General features: G+C 36.3%; 1 protein-coding gene across 4 annotated transcripts in view; it reads left to right on the forward strand.

The window, feature by feature from the left end:
* Positions 1-22,982, forward strand: part of zgc:110716 — a 154,818-nt gene that overhangs the window by 80,700 nt on the left and 51,136 nt on the right. For all 4 annotated transcript variants that reach the window (XR_015503456.1, XR_015503457.1, XM_087275070.1 and 1 more), the window contains 3 exon segments: positions 8,891-8,970; positions 11,876-12,034; positions 17,079-17,132. Coding sequence is in view for 2 of the 4 variants with exons in the window: in XM_087275070.1 (XP_087131196.1) it covers positions 8,891-8,970; positions 11,876-12,034; positions 17,079-17,132 (293 nt within the window). In the remaining 2 variants the exon portion in view is untranslated.

Here is a 22,982-nt window from a genome sequence, read left to right on the forward strand (position 1 = left end):
TATACATTTCTGGAGAGAGCAAAATACATCCCAGGAGCAACGTTTTTTTTGTAGTTAATGTTTTCGCGAATCCACAAGAGGCCGCTGTGTATGCTTTTTCAGATTATTCGTGCCTGCTGTTCTCGCGTAAATGCACCAGAGGCTGCTATCGACTGCAGGGTTCAACGCTAAGGACTTTTTCTACTGGGCCGATTGGTCCAGTGGTTGAGGTTTTTACTTGCCCTGCCAAAATTTTCACTGGCCCCACAAAAAAAAAAAAAAAAAAGGTTAATAGCTAGTTCTTAGCCACATATTTTAAATAATGTGGCAATATAATGTATGAATCTAGAATTTAAACATTTAAAAATGTTAATAAATGTATATTGAACAAAATAAGTTTGATTTTATGCAAACGAAAGAGCAGTATGAAAAATGTGCTGGTATTTTAGTGCAATTCTAAATTATTTTTATAAAAATGGCTTGCCAAACCGACAACTCTTTTTTTTTTTTTTTTCTCCCAGTTTCTTAATTTAGTACCCATGTAATTGTCTGCTTCCAAGACTTTAGAAACTGACGTTTTCTTTTAGCCTCATAGTTAGATGTTGCCATCTTTTCGGTGTAATTGTTGTTACCATGTTACGAAAAAAATTGCATGCTCACCGTTACTGGCCGATAGGGGCCAGTAACAATTCTGTCTACTGTCCCGAGCGTCTTTCACGCTGGCCCCGGGCCACTGGACAGTCCTTATTGTTGAGCCCTGGACTGACTGAATGACTGACTGACTAAACAGTTGACTGACCCACCCTCTCTCTTCTCTAAATCCAACCAATAGTGTTTTAAAAAGCAATACAGAAAAAGAAAAGCCCTCTGATTTTTACCACAATTTCAGATCTTACCACATTCTGACCCAGAACGTGTTTATTTTATTTTTTGCCTTTTGTTGTTGTCCCACCTGCTTTCTGGAATCGTTTTTTACCGGACTCGAACCCCGTTATAACAGATTGTTTACAGTTTAACATCATTTCATTCACGCAAAAGCATCAGGACTTAGGAATAAGGTGTATAGCCAGTAGCAGTCTAACAGATTCTTTCCATATGATTCAGCAAGATGAATCACATCTGAAATGAGCTGATTTCTGTGTGTGTATTCAGCTCGGTGGTTGTTTGATTTCTCCCCTTTTCTACATTCCCCCTGCTGTTTGAAATGACTGATTTAGACTCTCGAAGGAATGTGTTTCGACAGATGTGTTGCTCACATCAGTCAGCACAGTGTGTAGCTTATCAAAGCCAGCTGTGGATGGAGGTGTGTGTGTGTGTAAGCATGCCTACATGGAGGCTATATTTAACTCTCTAGTTAAAAGGTGTGCACAAAGGATTTGACCCAGCTGGAGGATTCTGTATTTACATCAAGTCTTTCGCCAATGAGATGTAGTGGTCCTTTTGGGTAACACTTTATTTAAAGGGGTGTTCATAAGACTGTCATGAAACCTTTATAATCATGATTTGATACATCATGAATATGAATGAGATATTATGCAGGCTTATAACAACAGTATGTTCAGTTATATCATTTTAAATGCAAAGATGGCAGTTTGTTATGACAATGTGACATCAATAAATATACTCCTTGACAAAAGTCTTGTTGCCTATTCAAGTTTTAGGAACAACCAATAATAACTTGACTTCTAGTTGATCATTTGGTAGAGAAAGTGGCTTAAATGAAAGGCAAAGGCCTCTAGATTACGCTTATTTTACCAAAATAAAACATGATCATGACTTGATTTTTAATGATTTAGTTAGGACAGTAAGGTCCGACTTTGCTTAGATGAAAGTCTTGTCACCAAACAGAAGTAATGTGGTTTGTAACCTGTGGTTTGTAATGTAATGGGCAGCACAAATGTTTTGATACCTCAGGCTGTTGATGTTGCCGTCCAATCTGCAGATCTCTTGCACGCCCCCATACTCAGTGTAACCCCCAACCATGATTTTTCCTTCACCAAACTTGAATGATATCTCTGAGAATCTTGGGTCCATGCAGGTTTCAATACGTCTTCTGCAGTATTTGTGATGATTGGGATGCAGTTCAATATGATTCATCCGAAAAATCTACCTTCTGCCACTTTTCCAAATCATCAACTAGAAGTTATTATTTGTTGCTCTTACAACTAGGATCGACTTATGTCAGGTAATGTAGACCACAAGCTGTTTTTGTCTTTGGTCTGACAACTTGACATCACTAAGACAACAAAATTGTCATAAATCTGCCATAAACTTGATTGTCATAAAGCTATTATGATTGTCATGATTTTTATAACAGCATCATTAATATTTTTCTCACCTCACCTATAGTGGTACAAGCCGAATTTGCCATTAAAACATCATTAAATATTAATGACGCTGTTAAAAATCAATGACAATCATTGTTTATGACAGATTTATGACAAGTTTTGTTACAATAAACAATCAAAAGCCCCTTTCACACATACAGACCTTTCCGGAAAATTACCGGCAATTTTCCAGAAAGGTTGTATGTGTGAACAGGTCCTTTTTGAAAATACCGGTAAATTCGTTCTGGCTATTTTCCGGAAAGAGAAGTTGTAACATTACCGGTAATTTGCCGGAATGGTGCGCTGTGTGAATGCAGAAGGAAGATTGCCGGAAACAGCGCGTACACGTCTAGAACGTGCTGACGTGAGACACCTGCTTTAGCCAATCAAAACAGTCAGACGCATTCACGTGCGCGCGGTTTATAAGAATAAAAGCCTTTGAATATTTTTCCAGACACATTTAGCTGCTAGATGTTAGTCAAATAACGTTTCTATGTTCCTTAATGCTAACTGTGTAAATAATTATCGATAAAATGTTTATGATAATCCGTTGTTTGTTTACCTTCAAGCTTTGCGTGTGCCCGTGAGCACCCATAGCGCCAGCACACACACATATCATGAACATCTCGACATGCGAAAGTGTTCTTCTATGTGTTTTCATTGGAGTTGTACTCAATACTGATCCATCCAAAGAGTTTGTAATGTAGTCAAATGTTTACAAACACAAGCGCAGCCGTTTAGAGGTCATTTCTGGTGAATGATGTCAGAATTTACCAGCATTTTGCGATGGATGTGTGAAGGCTCTTTTCCGGAAAAATTCCGTAACGTCCTCGCCTGTGTGAACAGCGCTTTTTTGAATTTACCGGTAAAGTCGTTCCGTAAATTTTCCGGATATTTACCGGTATCACTGTGTGAAAGGGGCTAAAGACTGTAGAATACACAAGACGTTACATTCGTAAAGTTTTGAATGGGGAAATTTAACAATCAATATGGTGAATGAAGCCCCGCCTTCTAGTGCAGGAGCCAATCATCGATTGATATAAACTGATGATTCTCCAGAGGAAGAGTTTCGGTAAACTATGTGTGATTCGAACATTTAGAAATTAAACTAAAGAGGCAGTTGCATAAATGTATTGATGATTCCTAATACGAAATGTAATAGTAAGCTTGGCAAGCAATTTTGGAAAGTTTTCCCCATTCAAAAACATGGCCGCCGAGTTAAATGACTTGCCTTAATCGGACTTTGACACAATTCTAAACCCTGTGTGGATACAATTAGCAATTTCAATGACACTTTAAAAACCAAATTAAAAAAAGTCACTTGTCCATTTCAGAAATCCGAGCACTTTTTAGTTTTAGGTGTAGCACTGCTAGAGCATTATAATAGTGATCATAACACCATCAACGTTTACCTTGACTCTACTGTATCTACAAAATGTAGACATTCCAACATCCCAGATCTCAAGAATTTAAACAACAAATCCACCAACAGCATTGTGATTTATAGTTCTGAAGCAATTCAAAAAGCCAGTTTAGCTTTGTATGCATAAATGTGAAAGATTGGTGCATTGTGGTAGTCTTGAACAGCATCCACACCAGCAATGCTTCACTCGGTAAGCGATGAATATATTACATTACACCCTTTTCACCACTCTGCAAATCCCATTCTTAAGGAGATGCCTTTCAAAACTGTTGAGCTGGACAATAATTGCCAACGTGGAAGCGGAGCGATCCTAATCAGCGGGTGTAATCCTACATGTGCTAAACCACAGCGAATTGGCAAGTTCACACGAGAGAAGCCCTATTGTATGTGATTATATTCTTGTTTCCCCCCCTTAACGCCGCAATATAAACTGTAAAACCTCTACAGAGCACTTCAGATTGACCACAGAAAATGGTCGCATTACATGCAATTTTAGCGAAGGCTTTACTGTAGGGGCTAACTCTAAACACTGCATGTTTTCTGGCGTGTGGAATGTCGCTGGAGCCGGGATGGAGAGATTTCCTCCCGCAGTGTTCATCCAGTTGAGGCGAATAGATGTTTTGCAGGATTTTGCGGTGTGGAAATACGCTTGTGCGTGGGACAGTGATTTAGATTTTTTTTTTTTACTCATTCCTTTTGGCTCTGAAAGGTCTCATCGTGAGTTTCCTTTAAGCTCCGGAACAGCAGAAATGGCACGGAAAGCCAGACGTGAAGTGTTAGACCTGGAGCCTTGTACTGTATTTGTTTTCTTCCTTTGTGGAGGGTGAATTATATGGCTTGGCGTGTCTTGTGGGTAAGCTTTACATTCTTAAACTTGTCTTGTTACTAAAACTTGTGTTAGGGCCATATGAACTACACTGGAAAGTGCACTGCACTACTTAATGGAAATAAATTGAACTTTTGGAAGGGGTGGCATGGTGGCTCAGTGGTTAGCACTGTCGCTTCACAGCAAAAAGGTTGCTTGTTTGAGTCCCGGCTTGGCCAATTGGCGTTTAAGTGTGGCGTTTGTATGTTCTCCCAGTGTTGGTGTAGGTTTAGTCATGTCGCTCTGGTTTTCCCCATAGTCCAAAGACATGCGCTAAAGGTGAATTGAACTAAGTAAATTGGCCTTAGTGTATGAGTGTGTGTGTGAATGAGAGAGTCTATGAATGTTTCCCAGTAATGGGTTGAGGCTGAAATGGCATCCGCTGCGTAAAACATATGTTGGAATAGTTAGTTAGAATAGTTCATACTTTCTGTGGTGATCTCTGAAATAAAGACCAAGCTGAAGGAAAATGAATGAATGAATGAACTTTTGGCAGGTTGTAGGGAGGAGTTTAAGTTTTAATACAGGTTTGAGGTAGTCTACCATTATAACTGAAATGTGCATGTGCATAATACACATTTAATCACCACATAGCCCTCTATTATTGTGTCCTAACTACATGCAATGTGACACCGCAACGTAATAAAAGCTATGTTTTGAATGTTAAAAGAAGTTTTTAAAAGCAGATTGTGTTCTAATCACTTGTAACAGTGATTCACAAAATTCAACCCAGGCTCATTGCCGATAGGTACCCAGGTTTACATTTCTAGGGACATCGAAATATGTAACTGGAGGTACGTCTTCTGGCAGTTTTTGCTATTTGCAAATCCACCAGGTCGCTTTGTAAGCTTTTTAATGATCTCAAAGTCCTCTTCTCATGTAAATCCACCAGAGGGTGCAATATACACTTCAGCTGACCAGGCAGCTTGCTCTCGACTGACTGACTCATCCACCCTGTCCCTAAACCCAACGGGTTGTGTTTTTTTTAAAAGCAATTAAGAAAAAGAAAAGCAGTCGCTACTGCTTGATTTCACCACGTTTTAAGCCTGTTGTGTAGTTATTTTTTTTGCTTTACCTTGTTTCTGAAACCATTCTGGAACTGCACTCGAACCCTGTCATTGTGGATTAACTCAGCTCCGTGTCTCAAGTCTATCAGCGTTCGCTGTGAGCTACTGAGCAAACTGGTAACATCAGAAAAGCTGTCCATAAGGAGGTAAGCAATCAGCTTGTATCGCTAAAAAGAACAGAAGCAATTGGCCGCGTCAAATCCCCCCGTAGCGTTCATTATAAAGAGGAAATGCAGTCATACATACCTCTGGCTACATAATTCACTCTCTCCAGAAATGTAGACAGGTACGTATTCACAATAGCATCAGGCCCGGATTGACTAATCGGGAGGGCCAGGAGAATTCCCGGAGGGCCGGTCCGTTTTTAGTGTCCCTAGTTGCTTGCACTCTCAGCAGTCACACTTTATTTTATTTTTTTTTTTTGACCATAGCCTCACTCTTTTTATTCATTATTTTGTCGCAGCTCCGCTGATTAATTTATTTTCTCGCAGCCCCGTGAGCCAAATGCAGCCTGCAGGTTAATGATGAAGTAACTTGAATACTTAATATTAATAATAAACCTGCTTAATAAAAAATCAGATGATTCACTACATTAAAAAAATCTGACATAACTTAATCAGAAATCTAAAAAAGTTTCAAAAGATTAAGCTATCCATGGAAAGTAATACTGTGGTTAAAAGAGTCTTGCAGATAAAGATTGCCATTGTGGACCAGTGGTCAGCACATTGCCTTACAATTCAGCTCGAGTTCGAACCTCACCTGAGTAATTATTTTTTTTTTTTTTTTTTCATGTTTTTTTCATGTTTATTAAAACATATAATATTGTTTGCGGGTTACTTATATAGATGTACATATTTTATTTTTTTGTGTGACCACCGTTACAGAGGACTGGATATGTATAAAGAATTTTGCACAGAAAATATATATTTAGATATTGCAGGAAAAGACACTGTGATGTTTTAAAGAATACTGTTGGAGATTTAGCTACCCTTTAATGTTCTCATATTTAAGAAAAACATTTAAAATTCTAAAGCAGCTGTTTCCTTGAAAAAGACCCGAGAGTGTCATTAGAAACTGAATTGGAAATGATGTTAATATAGTCCAGGGGTGGCCAACCCTGTTCCTGGAGAGCCACCTTCCTGCAGATTTCAGTTTCTACCCATATCAAACACACCTGCCTGTAATTATCACGTGGTGTTCAGGTCCTAATTAATTGGTTCAGATGTGTTTGATATGGGTTGCAACTGAAATCTGCAGGAAAGTGGCTCTCTAGGAACAGGGTTGGCCACCCCTGGACTATATTAACATAATTTCCAATTCAGTTTTTAATGAGTTTACACTGAATAACAATAGAAAAGTGTTCTGTCAACATCAACATGAACAGGAGTTCATGAGTAGTTAAGGATGAGTTAATAGTGATGTGCCCCTCCAAGTAAAGTCATGACATAACTATACATTAACAGCTCATGAGTTCTTGTTGGTTACATTTAGCTTAAACTTAAATGTTAATTAATAAATTAATTAACAACATGTACTAACAGGTAATTAAGGTAGTCGTTAATATTTACACATGAACTCATGTGACTCATGTTGTAATTAAAGTTAATTCATGATTAGTGCATACCTAAACTCATCATTAATTTATAATAAAGTAATGTTTAGTTTACACTAGGGATGTAACGGTATCAGAATTTTACGGTACAATAATACCTCGGTATGAATGGCACGGTACAGTATTTATTGAATAATTTACAGGAAAAACAAAACTAATGAAAAGACTCGAAAAAAAGTGCCAAAAGTGTTTATTTACCTCAGCACTGAACATATCAATGACAACAAATTAGCCATCTATCTGTAAGTTTCGAAACAGGAACTTCAATTTTTCAATTTTAATAACAAAAAACTATTAAACCATATAAAAAAAAATAAAGTTTCAATTTAGTATTGTTGAAAACTCATCACATTCAACATTTAATCACTCACTCACTTAGATAGAGATGGGTTTTTTAAGGAAAATTATCATATAACTATAATCTGGTAAAAGCTGGGATCTCTGGGCATGTCCCCTGCAACAGAAAAAAAACCCTCTCATTTGGGACTGAGGTTTCTGGGACAGAGAGATATGATTTAGCCAAGGTTGACAGCAGTGGGTAACATTGTGCATTGTCTTTCCACCACTTGAGAGGACAAACCATGAGTGAGATAGAGGTCTCTTTGCGGTACAAGTCTATGTCTGCCTCAATCTAACAAGTGTGCTGTGTTCTGCAGCCCCCATGACTGTTTTTAGTCGTATTCCCCGACTTATATTTCACCACAGTCTGGCAGTGCCTGCATACTGTTTTTTTCTTTGTCACCTTTTCTCCTTTTTCGTATCTTTTTAGAAAGAAACCGAAATGCTTCCACACATCCGATGTAAAACCCACTTTAGGTTCGATCATTTCCAGCTCTTTTTCTTTCCCGCTACTAGCAGCACACTCCATTTCTGCATACTTGGATCTGTTGTGACAACAGACCGCAAAGGATGATGGCCACGCCTAGGCTGATGGGAATTGTAGTTCTCGCTACCTCCCGTTCGCTTCATTCGCCTAAGCAAACTTTTCACGATATAACGTTCATTTAATATAACGAGTCATGCGCCTACGGTTATATTGAAAAAAATGACTATTGTGGTATGACTGTGTTTACAATATTGTTACATCCCTAGTTTACACATTAATACATCATTATTCATGTACTGTTATTGTAAAGTGTTACCGGTGTACCTAATGATGTGAACAGTGCATGTAAATGTGGGTTACATGCTAATCATTCATTTTATTACTTGTATAATGGTAGATGTTGGTCAGATCAACTTATATAAAAGGCATCAGGCCTTGTGATGTTAAGTCTTTTAATGGGACAATACTGTATAAGAGAGGTCTACTGCATGTTGGCATGAGCGGTTAGGAATGAGGATTAATTCCGGGGATTTTAGGGGGTTTTGCTGCACAGTGAGACAGATGTGTATGGTGCGGAAGTCAATGACAGAATGAGCAAGAGCTGGAATGATATAAATGTTGTCTGGATTTATTTAGCAGTGAAGCACTGCACGTGGTTTTCTGCCAGTCTCAGTTGAACTCAACATTATTGAGAAAATTGTGACCTTGATTTTAAGCAAAAAACAAAACATGATTCTGATTTTAGCCAGAATCATGCAGCTCTAATGACATAATACATGTTTGTCTTTCAGATCCACACATCAAAGTTAGTGGTAAAAGGGACAATGTGAAAGAAGCCAAGGAGAAGATCATGTCTGTTCTTGACACAAAGGTAAGCATATTAACTCAAGACAAAGTCATTCTTATTTGAAAATTGTTTACTAGAGAAAATAGCTCACTGTTATGGCTGTAATACTTTGTAAATGCACTAGTTGAGTGCATTAGGTTTTAAAACAGATGTACTATTTGAAACTTGAAGATCCCAAGAGGAACTATGATGTGTTTAACATGAGGATCACCTCATATAGCTGTAGGATAAATAATGGCTTAAATTGCATTGGGTAAAAAAATACAAAAGTATTGCCTGATACTATTGGTCAACTTTAATGCTTTGTCCATTCATGGCGTCTATTTCCATGAGCTTCACCGAAACATTAGGAATTGCACAAATGATTCCAGACGACATTGGTAATTTGTTTCAGACATAGGACAGATCATCAACCAACACCACTGTCCCAACATTATTGTTGATTTGTGAGGTAATTCCCTTAAACCAATGGCGTAAAATGGGAAACGGTTTGTACTGACATCTCTCTGTAGACTTGACGTAATGGAAAACTGACCCGGCCGTAGCTCATAGATTCGTTTAGTCACAACTTTAATGAAGTGGCTCAGTGGGGCGTTTTACTGTATTTAAAAGTGAAGCGATTTTAAAATCTGTTCAATGTTATGATGTCGAAGTGCTCTTATTATGCTTTTTCAGATATTACCTTTCATATAGTGTGTAATATTATATACTGTTGTAATAGCATGTAATATAGGTGTAAAGTTTAAAAGATTGACGCATCAATGCATTATTAATTTCCTAAAAACAAGAACTCTGAACTGCCTCTAAAATGATTGATCAGTAATTAATTCCACACCAAAAACGTGGAATTAAGTATTTGTTAAGTATTCAAGTAAGTTACATGCAAACTAAATGCTAACTTGCAAATAGAGACTTGTATTGTTTGGCCCAAATGTCCAGAATTCACCTCAAATCGCTTTTTATGCAATTTTTAACTCAAGAGGAAAATTAGTGAGGGGAAAAACATTCTGTGAGTAATCTAAAGCTAGGGAGGTTACAGTGTGCAAATTACAGTGGGTTTAGGGGGACTGACCCCCCATTTAATGCTTGATCACCCCTGAAGGATGTGAAAACAACATGTATGGGGGTCGTCAGCCCTCTAAATAGAAGGAAATAAGTTTGCTCTGATCTGCATCTTAAATAATAATATTCAAAACACTTTTCCTGTAAAATAGGTGTGTAAAAGTTAAGTAAAATTAGATGCGTTGTTTGTGTAATTTAACCTACAGTAACCTCTGAAATGGCTAATCACAGGATATTGTAGATCAGAATACACAAAACTCTGAAAAGTTAAATATGTTGCATCATTAAAATAGATCCCATTTAATTTGATTCACTGAAACAAATTATTACACAAATTAATATTATATTATTATATAATAAATGTATTACACAAAATAATATTACCGAAAATGTTTTGATCTTCTATTCATCTCATGCATTCACATAGTGCACATTTGCAGATCAGAGTTTAACAATTTTGAACTTTACAATGAACCGACATGCACATTTTTGTTGTACGAGCTTGCTTTCTGTTCTGGGGCATTCGAATGTGTATGAATGGAAGTCCATGGGGCGAAAAGTGCAGTGTGACCGTGCTTATGTTGTAAAATATATCATAAGAAAATATATGCTTTTTGATCTTTGATTCATGTAAAGCTGTTTAGGAGACTTTTGAAATAAAAAAGGAAGTCTAAAATATATTAATTGGGCCACTTTAAAAATTCCAGCCTAGGAAGTCATCAAAAATATTGTTTTTTTAATTATACATTTTCATTAAGCTTTTTTCAAAAGTTAACAATACAGAACAACAAAACTAAGCAACAAACAAACTAAAGTAAAACATACACACACAGTATATAAATCAATAAAATAATAATAGACCAATAAAAAAAGGAGAAGATATAGTATAAACCAATAGGGAAAAACTATTTAGTCAAATCCAATCATGTGGTACTGCTTTTACATAATTCTAAAATGGATTCCAAATCTTAAAAAAAAAAATAATTCACCCTTTCCTCTCAAAGAATATGTGATCTTCTTCAATGGTATACAGTTGCAAACTTCTGAGATCCATAGTCCAGTTGATACATCAATGTCCGTTTTTCATTTCAAAGCAATACATTTTTTAGCTATTGTCAGCTATTGTTATTTAGCTAAAACATTTCATTAAGCTTAATAACATAATTATGCTGAAGGTTATAATTTGTGAAAATTGCCTATTTCAAGGTACGTTTGACTGCATTTTTTATGTAAAACCAACTCTACGCAGCAGTATGACTGCATCGACTTCTGCTCCTTTACACACTAATGACATTTACAGGTGACATTTTTTTGGTGTGGTCAGTTTGCTTAGTAGCTCACCTTGTTTGGCATTGTAATTGTGATGCCAAGTGCTCAGGTTCAAGTCCAGTGTAGTAGCACAGTTCCACAAAAGAAATAAGAACAATGTAAAATCAATAGTCATTCTATTCACTTACATTTGCTTCTGAAAACACCAAATATTGGTTGGGTATAAAGGAAAGGTTTTTGTCAGTGGTTCAATGGACCCTTTTCACATTTCCAAGTTTCTAAGTAGCGGAAGGCATCATGGTTGGGTAAACTTAGAGCACAGTTAATAAGAGAGTACAAGAAATACTTTTTTTACAATCCTATTTGCTGAAATAATAAAAGAAAAACTCCATGATAGTGTTATCTAAACTGTCAGAAGAAAGAGAAGAGCAACCAGAAGAAAGAATAATGTGAAAATATAGACAGCACCCTCTAGTGGATTTGTCATCTAAAACGTGCAACAAAACAAAGCCGGAGCAATGTATTTTTCGTCAAAATGTAATATTTGAGAGCTGTTTGTGACGCTGCTGTTAACAGTCTGAATCTTTTGTTTTCTCAGAGCAACCGCGTGACTCTAAAGATGGACGTCTCGCACACGGAGCATTCGCATGTCATCGGCAAAGGAGGAAACAATATTAAGAAGGTGATGGAGGACACGGGCTGTCACATCCACTTCCCTGACTCCAACCGCAACAACCAGGCCGAGAAGAGCAACCAGGTGGGAATCCGACTAAACCAGCTCATGGAAACATACAAGTCTAATTTCACCAAAAAAAAAAATAATACAGGAAATATGTGAGCATAGTGCGAACACAAAATTGAAGTATATTTTAATAATTGTATTATATTAGCATTATTTTAATAGTTTAATAAAAATTAGTGAGCATACGTTATGCTTTTGGACTTGTAATCAGCATTGTAATTGTCTTGTAATTGGAATTTTTATCAACAGAATACTGTAAGATTAACAACAAAAAATATTAAATTAGAATTATTAGAATGAAGATTAATTGTAGACAACATGGAGGCTCAGTGGTTAGCACTGTTGCCTCACAGCAAGAAGGTCGCTGATTCAAGTCCTGGCTTGATCAGTTGGCATTCTCTGTGTGGAATTTGCATGTTCTCCCCGTGTTGGCGTGGGTTCCCTCCACTTGTTCCGGTTTCCCTTACAGTCCAAAGACATGCGCTAAAGGTGAATTGAATAAGTAAATTGGCCGTAGTGTATGTTTGTGAAGGAGTGTGCATAGATGTTTCCCAGTACTAGGTTGCAGCTGGAAGAGCATCCGCTGTGTAAAACATATGCTGGATAAGTTGACGGTTCATTCCGCTGTGGTGACCCTGATGAATAAATATAAATATTAAAATATTGTTCTTAAATGATGTTTAAAAATGAGCTTTGCTATCTTCACACAAATGAATGAATGAATGATTAGTTAACTCAATTAATTAATGCACTACCATTACAAAGTTTAGGATTGGTTAAACTTCTTTTGCTAAGAAAATTACAGTTAAAACCAGGTATATTTAAAAAATGTACATGCCCTTGTACATTTTTGTAGCGAATGCCCTTCTAGCTGCAACCCATCACTGGGAAACATCCATACACACTCACTCACATACATACACTATGGACAATTTAGCTTATCCAATTCAACTATAGCGCATGTCTTTGGACTGTGGACTTGATCCTTCTTGCTGTGAGGTGATTGTGCTATCGAATTAACGATAATATTCTAATTAAAAATGTTAAAGACATGTGATCAGTTGTTTATATAGCTATAAATGACAAATCTAGAGGTCTCTTAATGTTTACTTAAAGCTCTATAATAAAACAATAGTAATGATTTAAATCATATTTAAATTACATTAAAATAATTTAAGTCATATATACAGTATATAGGCTACAGTTAAAGTTAAAATCATTAGCATCTCTATGATTTTTTTTTCTTTTTAAAATATTTCCCAAATGATGTTTAACAGAGCAAGACATTTTTCACAGAATTTGTTTTATTTTGACTAAACTTAATGCAGTTAAAAAATAAATAACTAAAAAAAATAAAAACATTTTAAGTTCAATATTATTAGCCCCCTTAGGGTGCATCCACACAAAATGCGGAGAAAGTATGAGTAATTTACATGCTAAGTCCATGCAAAGACATGAACAGACATCCTGCAGCATGATTCAAGTGAATGAGGCGGTGCAAATGGCGCGATTCGTGCGAATGAAGCAGAGCGTTTTGCTTGTTTGACATGCTTGAACCGTTTAATGCACAGATCGCTCAAGTTGGAACTTCAGCGGACATTCGCACTGTGTAACCAATCAGGAGCTTGCTCTTGTAGCGGCGTGATTATGACGTAGCGCCTGTTGTTAGTGTCCCAAGGGAAAATCCTACTGCTGACACCTGACAACAGAACATCAAACTGGGCTGGGCTCAGTCAGAAGCACCTCTGAAAGCTTCCCTCATCCAGGTATAGTTTCTGAAGGAGTGGATTAACTCACAGAGTTGGGTGCACCTCTGAAATCAGGATCTATTATTATTGTTATTATTATTATTATTATTATTACTTGTCCTCTCCCTGATTTCCCATCCTCCCCTTGCCTCGACATCTTTGTCATGAATGGTATTACTTTTATTTTTTGTTTTCATTATTATTATTACTGACTATTATTCTGACTTGTCCTGTTATCTTTTCATTATCATTATTACAAGTATTTATACCATTATCATTAGTAAGGTTGCAGTTGTTGTAGTTGTAATGGTAGTAGTTGTAGTAGTAGTAGTAGTAGTAGTAGTAGTAGTAGTAGTTGAAGTAGTAGTCATTGTAATAGTATCAATTGTTATTGAGTAATTGTTACGGAGATTATAGAAGTTGTAGTTCATGTAGTAGTAGATGTCATTGGTATAGTAGTAGCAGAAGTAGTAATGGTGTGGTTGTTACAGAAGTAGTAGTAGTAGTCGTTGTTGGTGTAGTAATATCAGTAGTAGATGTTGTTGATGTAGATGTAGTAGAAGTGATTGTAGTAGTAGTAGCAGTCGCAGGAGACGTTGTTGTATTAGTTGTAGCAAACGCTATAGTAGTATCAGTAGTGGTAGTCGTTGTAGTAGTATCAGTATTAGTAGACACTTTAGTAGTAGTAGTCGTGGTTGTGGCTGTAGTAGAAGCAGTAGTAGTTGTTATATAAGTAACTTGCTGTAGTAGTAGTTGGTGTAGCACTTGTGATTTATTATTATTGTTGTCAGTTATTACTGTTGTCCTTTCTCTCTTTTCACTCTCATATTTACTATCATACATTAATAAGCATTGTTGTTACTCCCTACCTCTGACTGGTTTCTTTCTATATGTTTTATCTATATCTGTGACACTTGCTTCATTTATTGACTGTTATTGTTCCTAATGTATGTACCCTGACCTGTCCACCAAGTTACCTTTACATGCATACACACACTCACACGCACACTCATGCACATACCAGTACTTGACTACTGCTTTGTATTTGTTATCTGTTGATGTTTTTTTGTATTTGTATGATTTTTGCATATTCTAATAAAAAAAAAAAAAAATTGAAATCAGGATCTAGTGGACTCAGACACAACCCCAAACAAATCTACATTGTTTTACAGCCTTCCTAAAGCACATAAAGCCCTGCTACTCTCTCAAAATGCATGTTAACCATTTAGCAACGAAGCTACAGTGACAGGGCAAACAGAAGCCCTGGCCATGATGCGAATCCACGTCTATTGTGAAGTGATGCGCGAATTAAGCAAATTTGTCGTTTGCAATCAAACACAAAATGTTCACGTGTATATTTATGCGTGAATAGCACAATTTATTTCTGGTGTGAACACAGCATTAAGCAGTATTTTTTTCTAACTTGTCTAGTTAACTTAATGAAGCTGGTTAAGTCTACAAATGTCACTTTAAGCTGAATACTAGTATCTTAAAAAATATCTAGTAAAATATTATCCACTGTCATTGTGGCGAAGATAAAAGTAATCAGTTATAAGTAATGACTTATTAAAACTACTATGTTTAGAAATGGGTTGACAAAAATCCTCTTTCCATTGAACAACTGTATATACACACACAGACAAGAATTCATAATGTTTATGCGATATCCTTGACTGGTCTCATGAGGTTCACCCAAATTAGATTCAAGATTCTGGAGGCCTGTTTTGACTCTTAAAATAACTTTATGTACAAGCCTCTTCTACTGTATGCGCATGTTGTCTGCAGCCCATAAGGGATGTTCAGCACAGTGATAAAGACTGCACTAAAACTGCACGCGAGATGTGTTTCCAGACTTGATGAAGTGGGGAATGTGTAAATTGAGCAATGACGCGGGCCTCCCTCAGAGCGGCTGGTACTCGCTGACAGAAGAAATCTCTCTATCCAGTGCTACTCTTACGATAACACTTGGTGGAGGGGTGTTTTTCATTCTTACAGGATTACTTCACCCAAAAATGAAAATTATTTATTCACACTTGCGCCCCTTCCAAATACTTGACTTTCTCTTTTTGTGTGTGAAAAACAACTGAAAATCTTCACTTGTAGTATTTGATTATTAAAACTATGGCCTAAAATGAAAACTTATCAAATGTGGGACTAAGTGCTGTTTAACTTATTAATTAGTAACTTGATTGATCAATTCTAATAATGCCTGAGATTATTCCATGTCGTTAAATAAATGTCTAAAATTATAGTATACAATTTATATAAATATATTTAATGCACAGCACTGTGATCGTTTTACTTGAGCGTTATACATGTACTGTATTTGTCAAAAAATAAAAAATAAATAATAAATATATACAAGTATTTAAAATAAGTAAAATGCATTTCAAATGAAGAGTTTCTGTGTTTTCTCTACCAAAACTTTTTTTGTTAAAAACAAGAAATAATTTTAAATATAGTTTTACTGTTATTATATACTACTCCTATACTACTACTACTAATAATAATACTAATAAATAATGTATTTAATTTTTATTATTATTATTATTATTATTATTATTATTATTATTATTATTATGGCGATGCAGTGGCGCAGTAGGTAGTGCTGTCGCCTCACTGCAAGAAAGTCGCTGGGTCGAACCTTGGCTCAGTTGGTGTTTCTGTGTGGAGTTTGCATGTTCTCCCTGCGTTCATGTGGGTTTCCTCCGGGTGCTCCGGTTTCCCCGGTACAGGTGAATTGGGTAGGCTAAACTGTCCATAGTGTATGCATGTGTGTGAATGAGTGTGTATGGGTTTCCAACTGATGGGTTGCGGCTGGAAGGGCATCCGCTGCGTGAAACATATGCTGGATAAGTTGGCGGTTGATTCCGCTGTGGCTACCCCAGATTAATAAAGGGACTAAGCCGAAAAGAAAATGAATGAATGAATGTTTATATAATATTTATAAGATATTGTATAAAATATTTTGCTCTTATTCACTTACACTATATGGAAGTATGTGTTTATTTATTTTGTGCAAATAAATAAATACATTTATTAGAAAGTATTATAATTAACAATAATTACATTTAAATAGTTTTTACTATTATTATTATGCATACCAAATGCATCAATTTAGTTACTAAATGATTTTGTGTATTTAGGCACATGCATGTTGGCGTTTGTGTAAACATTATTTTTATAATTCATCATTTATAAAATCATGCATGTCTAAATGATCTTAAACTAGCTTTTTACGTGTCCATGTAAAGCATGTGTGCTGTAATCTTGTCCTCCATTCATGTGACGTTCCTGTTCTTTTTCTGCAGGTGTCCATAGCTGGTCAGCCAGGAGGAGTGGAGGCCGCCAGAGCCCGAATTCGGGTAAATAAACATTCATAATATGATTACAGACGTCTGCGTTTTCTGAGATAGAGGCAGGAAATAGAAGTGGGAGGCTGTTATTTGTCTTGAGGAAGTTGACAGGTACGGGGAGTGTTAACATAAATGATTTTCTGGATGAGATAAACACATTCCTCAGCATCCCAGAGGACTCAGAAACTCAACAAAGCAGCATTCAAGTTTTTGCTCAGGATGTTGCAAATCGAGAATCTGCTGTTTGAATCAGAGCTGCTGCCCTCTGTTGGTGTTTTAAACTCATTACAGTATAGTTTTCTTCCAAATCAGTGCCATTCATTCTTTTTCCTTCAGCTTAGTCTCTTATTTATCAGCGGAATGAACCACCAACTATTCCAGCATATGTTTTACACAGCAAATGTCCTTCCAGTCGCATCCCACAACTGGGAAACCATATCAGTGCCATGCAGACTCTAATTTTTCACATCCATACAGACAAAAGCTTTAGATAAATATGTAAAGTCAAGTAATTTATATTTCTATAGGACTTTATTGAACTCTAAAGATTGTGCCAAACCAGGTGTATAATCAAAAATCAGCTATGAAGACCCTCGCTAAAAAGAAGTATACTTAAGTAATGTTGATGTATTTAAGTATAATATGTGTAGTATATATATTTGTACAGTACTACCTAAATGCCACATGAGGCTAAATTGGACCTTTTGTTTCAGTATATTAAAGTGTTTAGTACAGGGGTGTCCACACTCAGTCCTGAAGGGCCGGTGTCCTGGAGAGTGTAGTTCCAACCCTAATTAAACACACCTGTAGCAGCTAGTTAAGCTCTTACTAGGTATACTAGAAACTTCCAGGCAGGTGTGTTGAAGCAAGTTGGAGCATCGGCTCTCCAGGACCGACTTTGGACACCCCTGGTTTAGTATATTAAATTACACATTGCTTAGATCATATTAGGTTTAGATCATGATATTATGTTAAATTATACAGTTTAAATTATACAATGTTTAGTATATTAAATTATACAAGCGTAACAGTGAATGCTTACAGTTTAAGTTGGAGTTTTTAGCCCCTCCTGAATTGTTAGCCCTCCTGTATAATTTTTTCCCCAGGTTCTGTTTAACAAAGATTTTTCAACACATTTCTAAACTTATTAGTTTTAATAACTCATTTCTAATAACTGATTTATTTTTTCAGTCCCACTTTACATTAAGTGGCCTTAACTAATATATACTTACACATGAATTGATAGTTTGTCACAATGTACTTATTGTGTAAATACATGTATTTACTGTGTTCTTATGCTTGATTAAATACATGTATGTAATTACATCTGTAATTAACTTTTGTAATTACATTTGTAAATACACTGTCGACCATCCCTTACACCTTAACCCACCCTTAAACCTACACATACCACAAAACCTGTCCATAACCCAACCTCTATCCCAACTCAAAAGCACCACAAGTGTTCTCAAATACATTATAAACACAGTAAGTACATTGTATTTATTTTTTAATGTAAGTACATAGTAAGGACACTTAATATAAAGTGGGACCATTTTTTCTTTGCCACGATGACAGTACATAATATTTGACTAGATATTTTTTAAGATACTAGTATTCAGCTTAAAGTGCAATGTAAAGGCTTAAATAGCTTAATATAATGATGGTTTGTTCTGTAGACTATCAAAAAATATATAGCCTTAAGGAGCTAATAGTATTGACCTTAAAATAGTTTTTAAATCATTAAAAAAAACTTCTTGTATTGTAGCCAAAATAACAAAAATAAGAGTTTCTCCAGAAGAAAAATATTATAGGTAACACTGTGAAAATTTCCTTGCTCGGTTAAACATCATTTGGGAAATATTTCAAAAATAAAATAAAAATTCACACAAGGGCTAATTATTTTGACAAAGGTCATGACGTGGTCAAGTATGGCATTCCATACTCAACATTTGGTCATCCAAGTGCACACTAGGTGATGAACACACTCGCACCCTTACCCCAACTACAATCCCTGCTGGTGTCAGAAAACTTTGAATCACAAGTCTGTCTAGCTAACACTAGGTCGCGACTGCCCCAATATACAATGACACTCTTAATTAACTATAGTTTTCTAGTGTTATATTGCAAGTGTTCTGTTAGTATACTTTTAGTTAACAATTAGTTTACTCGTGTTATACTTCAAGTGTACTAGTTTGAAGACAAATAGTGCAATTTGTAGTAGCCTCAAGTAAACACTACCATGTACTCCACCACTGTTGTGTATACTAGTTTTAACTTCCCTCTGATCTACACTTCAAAAACTAAATTGTTTACAAAGACTTTAATTTTTGGGTCTTTACACGGACACAATGACAGTAGCGTTTTCAAAAACAAACACTTAGAAATCCATATTCACATTTACCCATTTTCAGTCAGAAAAACGGTGTGTAAACAGCCTTAAGTTAAGTATGCTTAAGTGTGATTTTAAGTATATTTCTGAGAAGAATGTTTAAGAAATGTACTTAAAAATAGACTAAGTGTACTTGATTTTTACTTCAAAAGAAGTACACTAGTCTACGCCAATAGCCTAGTGGTTAGTGCGTTGACACACAGCAGTGAGGTGCTCACGGTGACCTGAGATCGATTCCCGGCTCGAGGTCCTTTGCCGACCCTTCCCCTATCTCTTCTCCCCATACTTTTCTGTCTGTATATTTCCACTGTCCTGTCACAATAAAGGTGAAAAACCCCTAAAAACAACAACAACAACAAAAGAGGAATTACACTAAAAGCACATTTGAAAAAAAATTCTTAAGGGGTTTCTTTAGTAGTTTAGGTTATGTAGGCCCACTCCTCAGATTTTATTATTTCTAAAGGAGCTGTTGACATGGAATTGAACCCGATTTTGGTAAAAATCCAAACAATACAAACATAACATTGGTGACAGCAGCTTAAAGACGTCTCTCATATGGAGAATGAAGTCGCATGCATTGCTCAGGTGTGAGTTTTTCACAGACTTCAACAGTGTCTAAATCTTGATGGGATCTTTATTTTGTATTTTCAATTGGATTCAAGTGTGGTGATTGGGTAATTTCTACAGTCTACAGCTGGATTTTCTTTTTCTGAAAGCATTTGAGAGTTTCCCTGGTTGTGTTTTGGATCATTGTCTTGCTGAAATGTCCACTCTGGTTTCATCTTCATCATCCTGCTAATGCAGATGTTGGACTGAAGCAGCTGATATTCATTTACAATGATGAAGGGCAGAGGGTTGCTGAAGATCTACTGAGAGATTTCAGCTGCTGTCTGGGCTTTCACTGCCTTTCTAGACCTCCCTTTCTTCGTGTGTTTAATACTTTTTGCCTGCATCATTTCATTTTATTACGCATGACTTCATTTGTAAACTAATTAGATTAATTTCCTTTGCATCTATGGATTTCTGTGGTTATTACCAACACCCGGTAATTGTAAGTCAGCAGCACCTTTAGAAATATGTTTTCTGAGAAAAATAGTGACGTGTTCAATACATATTTTCCTGCTTTATGTACAGATTTGTTTTTGCAAAATTCAGCACAAAAATAACAAAAAAAGTCTGCAGTTTGGCTCGGGTGCATTCAGTTTCACAGAATGATAGTTTTGTTCTAGTTAGTTCAATAATGAACCAATTCAGTTCAACACAAAAATCATTGTTGAAGGATGTTATTGACTGTAGTGAAGCTCTACCAAATGCAACTTGGCAAGCCAAAGGCAACAGTGGCAAGAAACCAAAACAACACCAACTGACAAAAATTGAGACTTCAGAGAAACCAGCCTAAGTTAAAAAAAATAAAAAATAAAAAAATAAAACAAGATGAATAAGAAGCTTGTCAATTCACATTGAAACTTTTGACACTCAAGGAACTGAATCTGCTTAAAAGAACTGGGGTTATTAATGGTTTGATGCAAAACACATGGCGTCAATTGAAGCTGGTTTTGAAAGTGCTGTTTCAGTGATATCTTGAACGTCTGGCCTGGTGTCGCCTGCTCCGTCCAGACTCTCTGCTCGGGTTTCACCATCGCACATGTGCTTCCTCCCCAAGAGAAAACCCAAGAAAAACAGCGGGCTTGCACAAAAGACAGAGCCCCAATTAACTCGAGGACGTTCAACATCGTAAGCCTTCACTATTGTTTCACCAAGCAATTTGTATCAAATGAGCACCTTTGAAAAAACCCAAGCCACTCCACTTTTTTTCCTCAAAACACAAAGTTCTGTGGGTGAAATGTAGATTTGAGGGCAGAATGTTAGTAGGGCAGCATCAGTTTTATTTTTTCTATTCCTCATTCGCGTGACCAGAACTGCTGGGAATTCTTTCTTTGACCGCCTAATAATCTTCCACTTTTTCCTCTTTTCTGTTCACCCACAGTCGTTTTGGTGTTTTATTGTGCTGTTACACCCATGTGAATGGTACATAATTCTCATACTCAACCTCAAGTCTGACAAATTTCATGGCAACTGAGATCGTCTTTGATTTTGCCAGCTAACAAAATCCGATAATCCAGTTTCTTGGTACAATATTAATGGTATGTTATACACACACACACATACATTTATATATTACATACTATTATTATTATTTTAATCACAAACAAATTGCACATGCATCTGAAGTGGGTGTTCAGCTAAAAAATACTCCAAATGGCACAAAATATATATATATATATATATATATATATATATATATATATATATATATATATATATATATATATATATATATATATATATATATATATATATACACATTTTATATTTTATACCTAAAGCTCAAAAAATTTTAACATTATTTTTCCAAAAAGGCTATTTGATTTTGGTGTTATCTTTTCATTAACTTAATTAGATACACCTGTCCAATTGTTCATTAACACAAATTTCTAATCAGCCCATCACATGACAGCAGCTCAATGCATTTAGGGATGTAGACATGGTCAAAACGATCTGCTGCAGTTTAAATGGAGCATCAGAATGGGGAAAAAAGGTGATTTAAGTGACACATTGCATGGTTGTTGGTGCCAGACAGGCTGGTCACAGTATTTCAGAAATTGCTGATCTACTGGGATTTTCATGCACAACCATCTCTAGAGTTTACAGAGAAAGATCCAAAAAGTAGAAAATATTCAGTGAGTGGCAATTCTGTGAGCGCAAATGCCTTGTTGATGCCAAAGGTCAGAGGAGAATGGCCAGACAGCTTAGAGCTGATAGAAAGGCAACAGCAACTCAAATAACCTCTTACAACAGAGTTATGCAGAAGAGCATCTCTGAATGCACAGCATGTCGAACCTTAAGGCAGATGGGCTACAGCAGCAGAAGACCACACCAGGTGCCACTCCTGCCAGCTAAGAACAGGAAACTGAGGCTACAGTTCGCACACGCTCACCAAAATTGTACAATAGAAGATTGTAAAACGTTGCCTGGTGTGATGAGTCTCGATTTCTGCTGCGACATTCGGATGGTAGGATCAGAATTCGCATCATGAATGTGCAGCCAACAAATCCGCAGCAATTTCTTGAAGGTATCATGTCAATATGGACCAAAGTCTCTGAGGAATATTTCCTAGTAAGGACTTACTAGTAAAGGATTTACTAGTAAGGTATACCTAATAAAGTGGACAGTGAGTGTTTGTTGTACATGCAACAATTCATTCATTCATTTTCCTTCGGCTTAGTCTCTTTATTCATCTGAGATCGGCACAGCACAATGAACCACCAACTTATCCAGCATAAGTTTTACAAAGCAGATGGCCTGGAAATAATGCAGAAGACGTATTGGAACCCTCATAAACCCTACATTCTCCAACAAATCAGTCAAGTTTGGTGAGAGAAAAATTATGGTTTGGGGTTACATTC

Source organism: Danio rerio, chromosome 12, assembly GCF_052040795.2.
Source record: "Danio rerio strain M-AB ecotype USA chromosome 12, GRCz13ab, whole genome shotgun sequence".
Taxonomy (NCBI): Eukaryota; Metazoa; Chordata; class Actinopteri; order Cypriniformes; family Danionidae; genus Danio; species Danio rerio.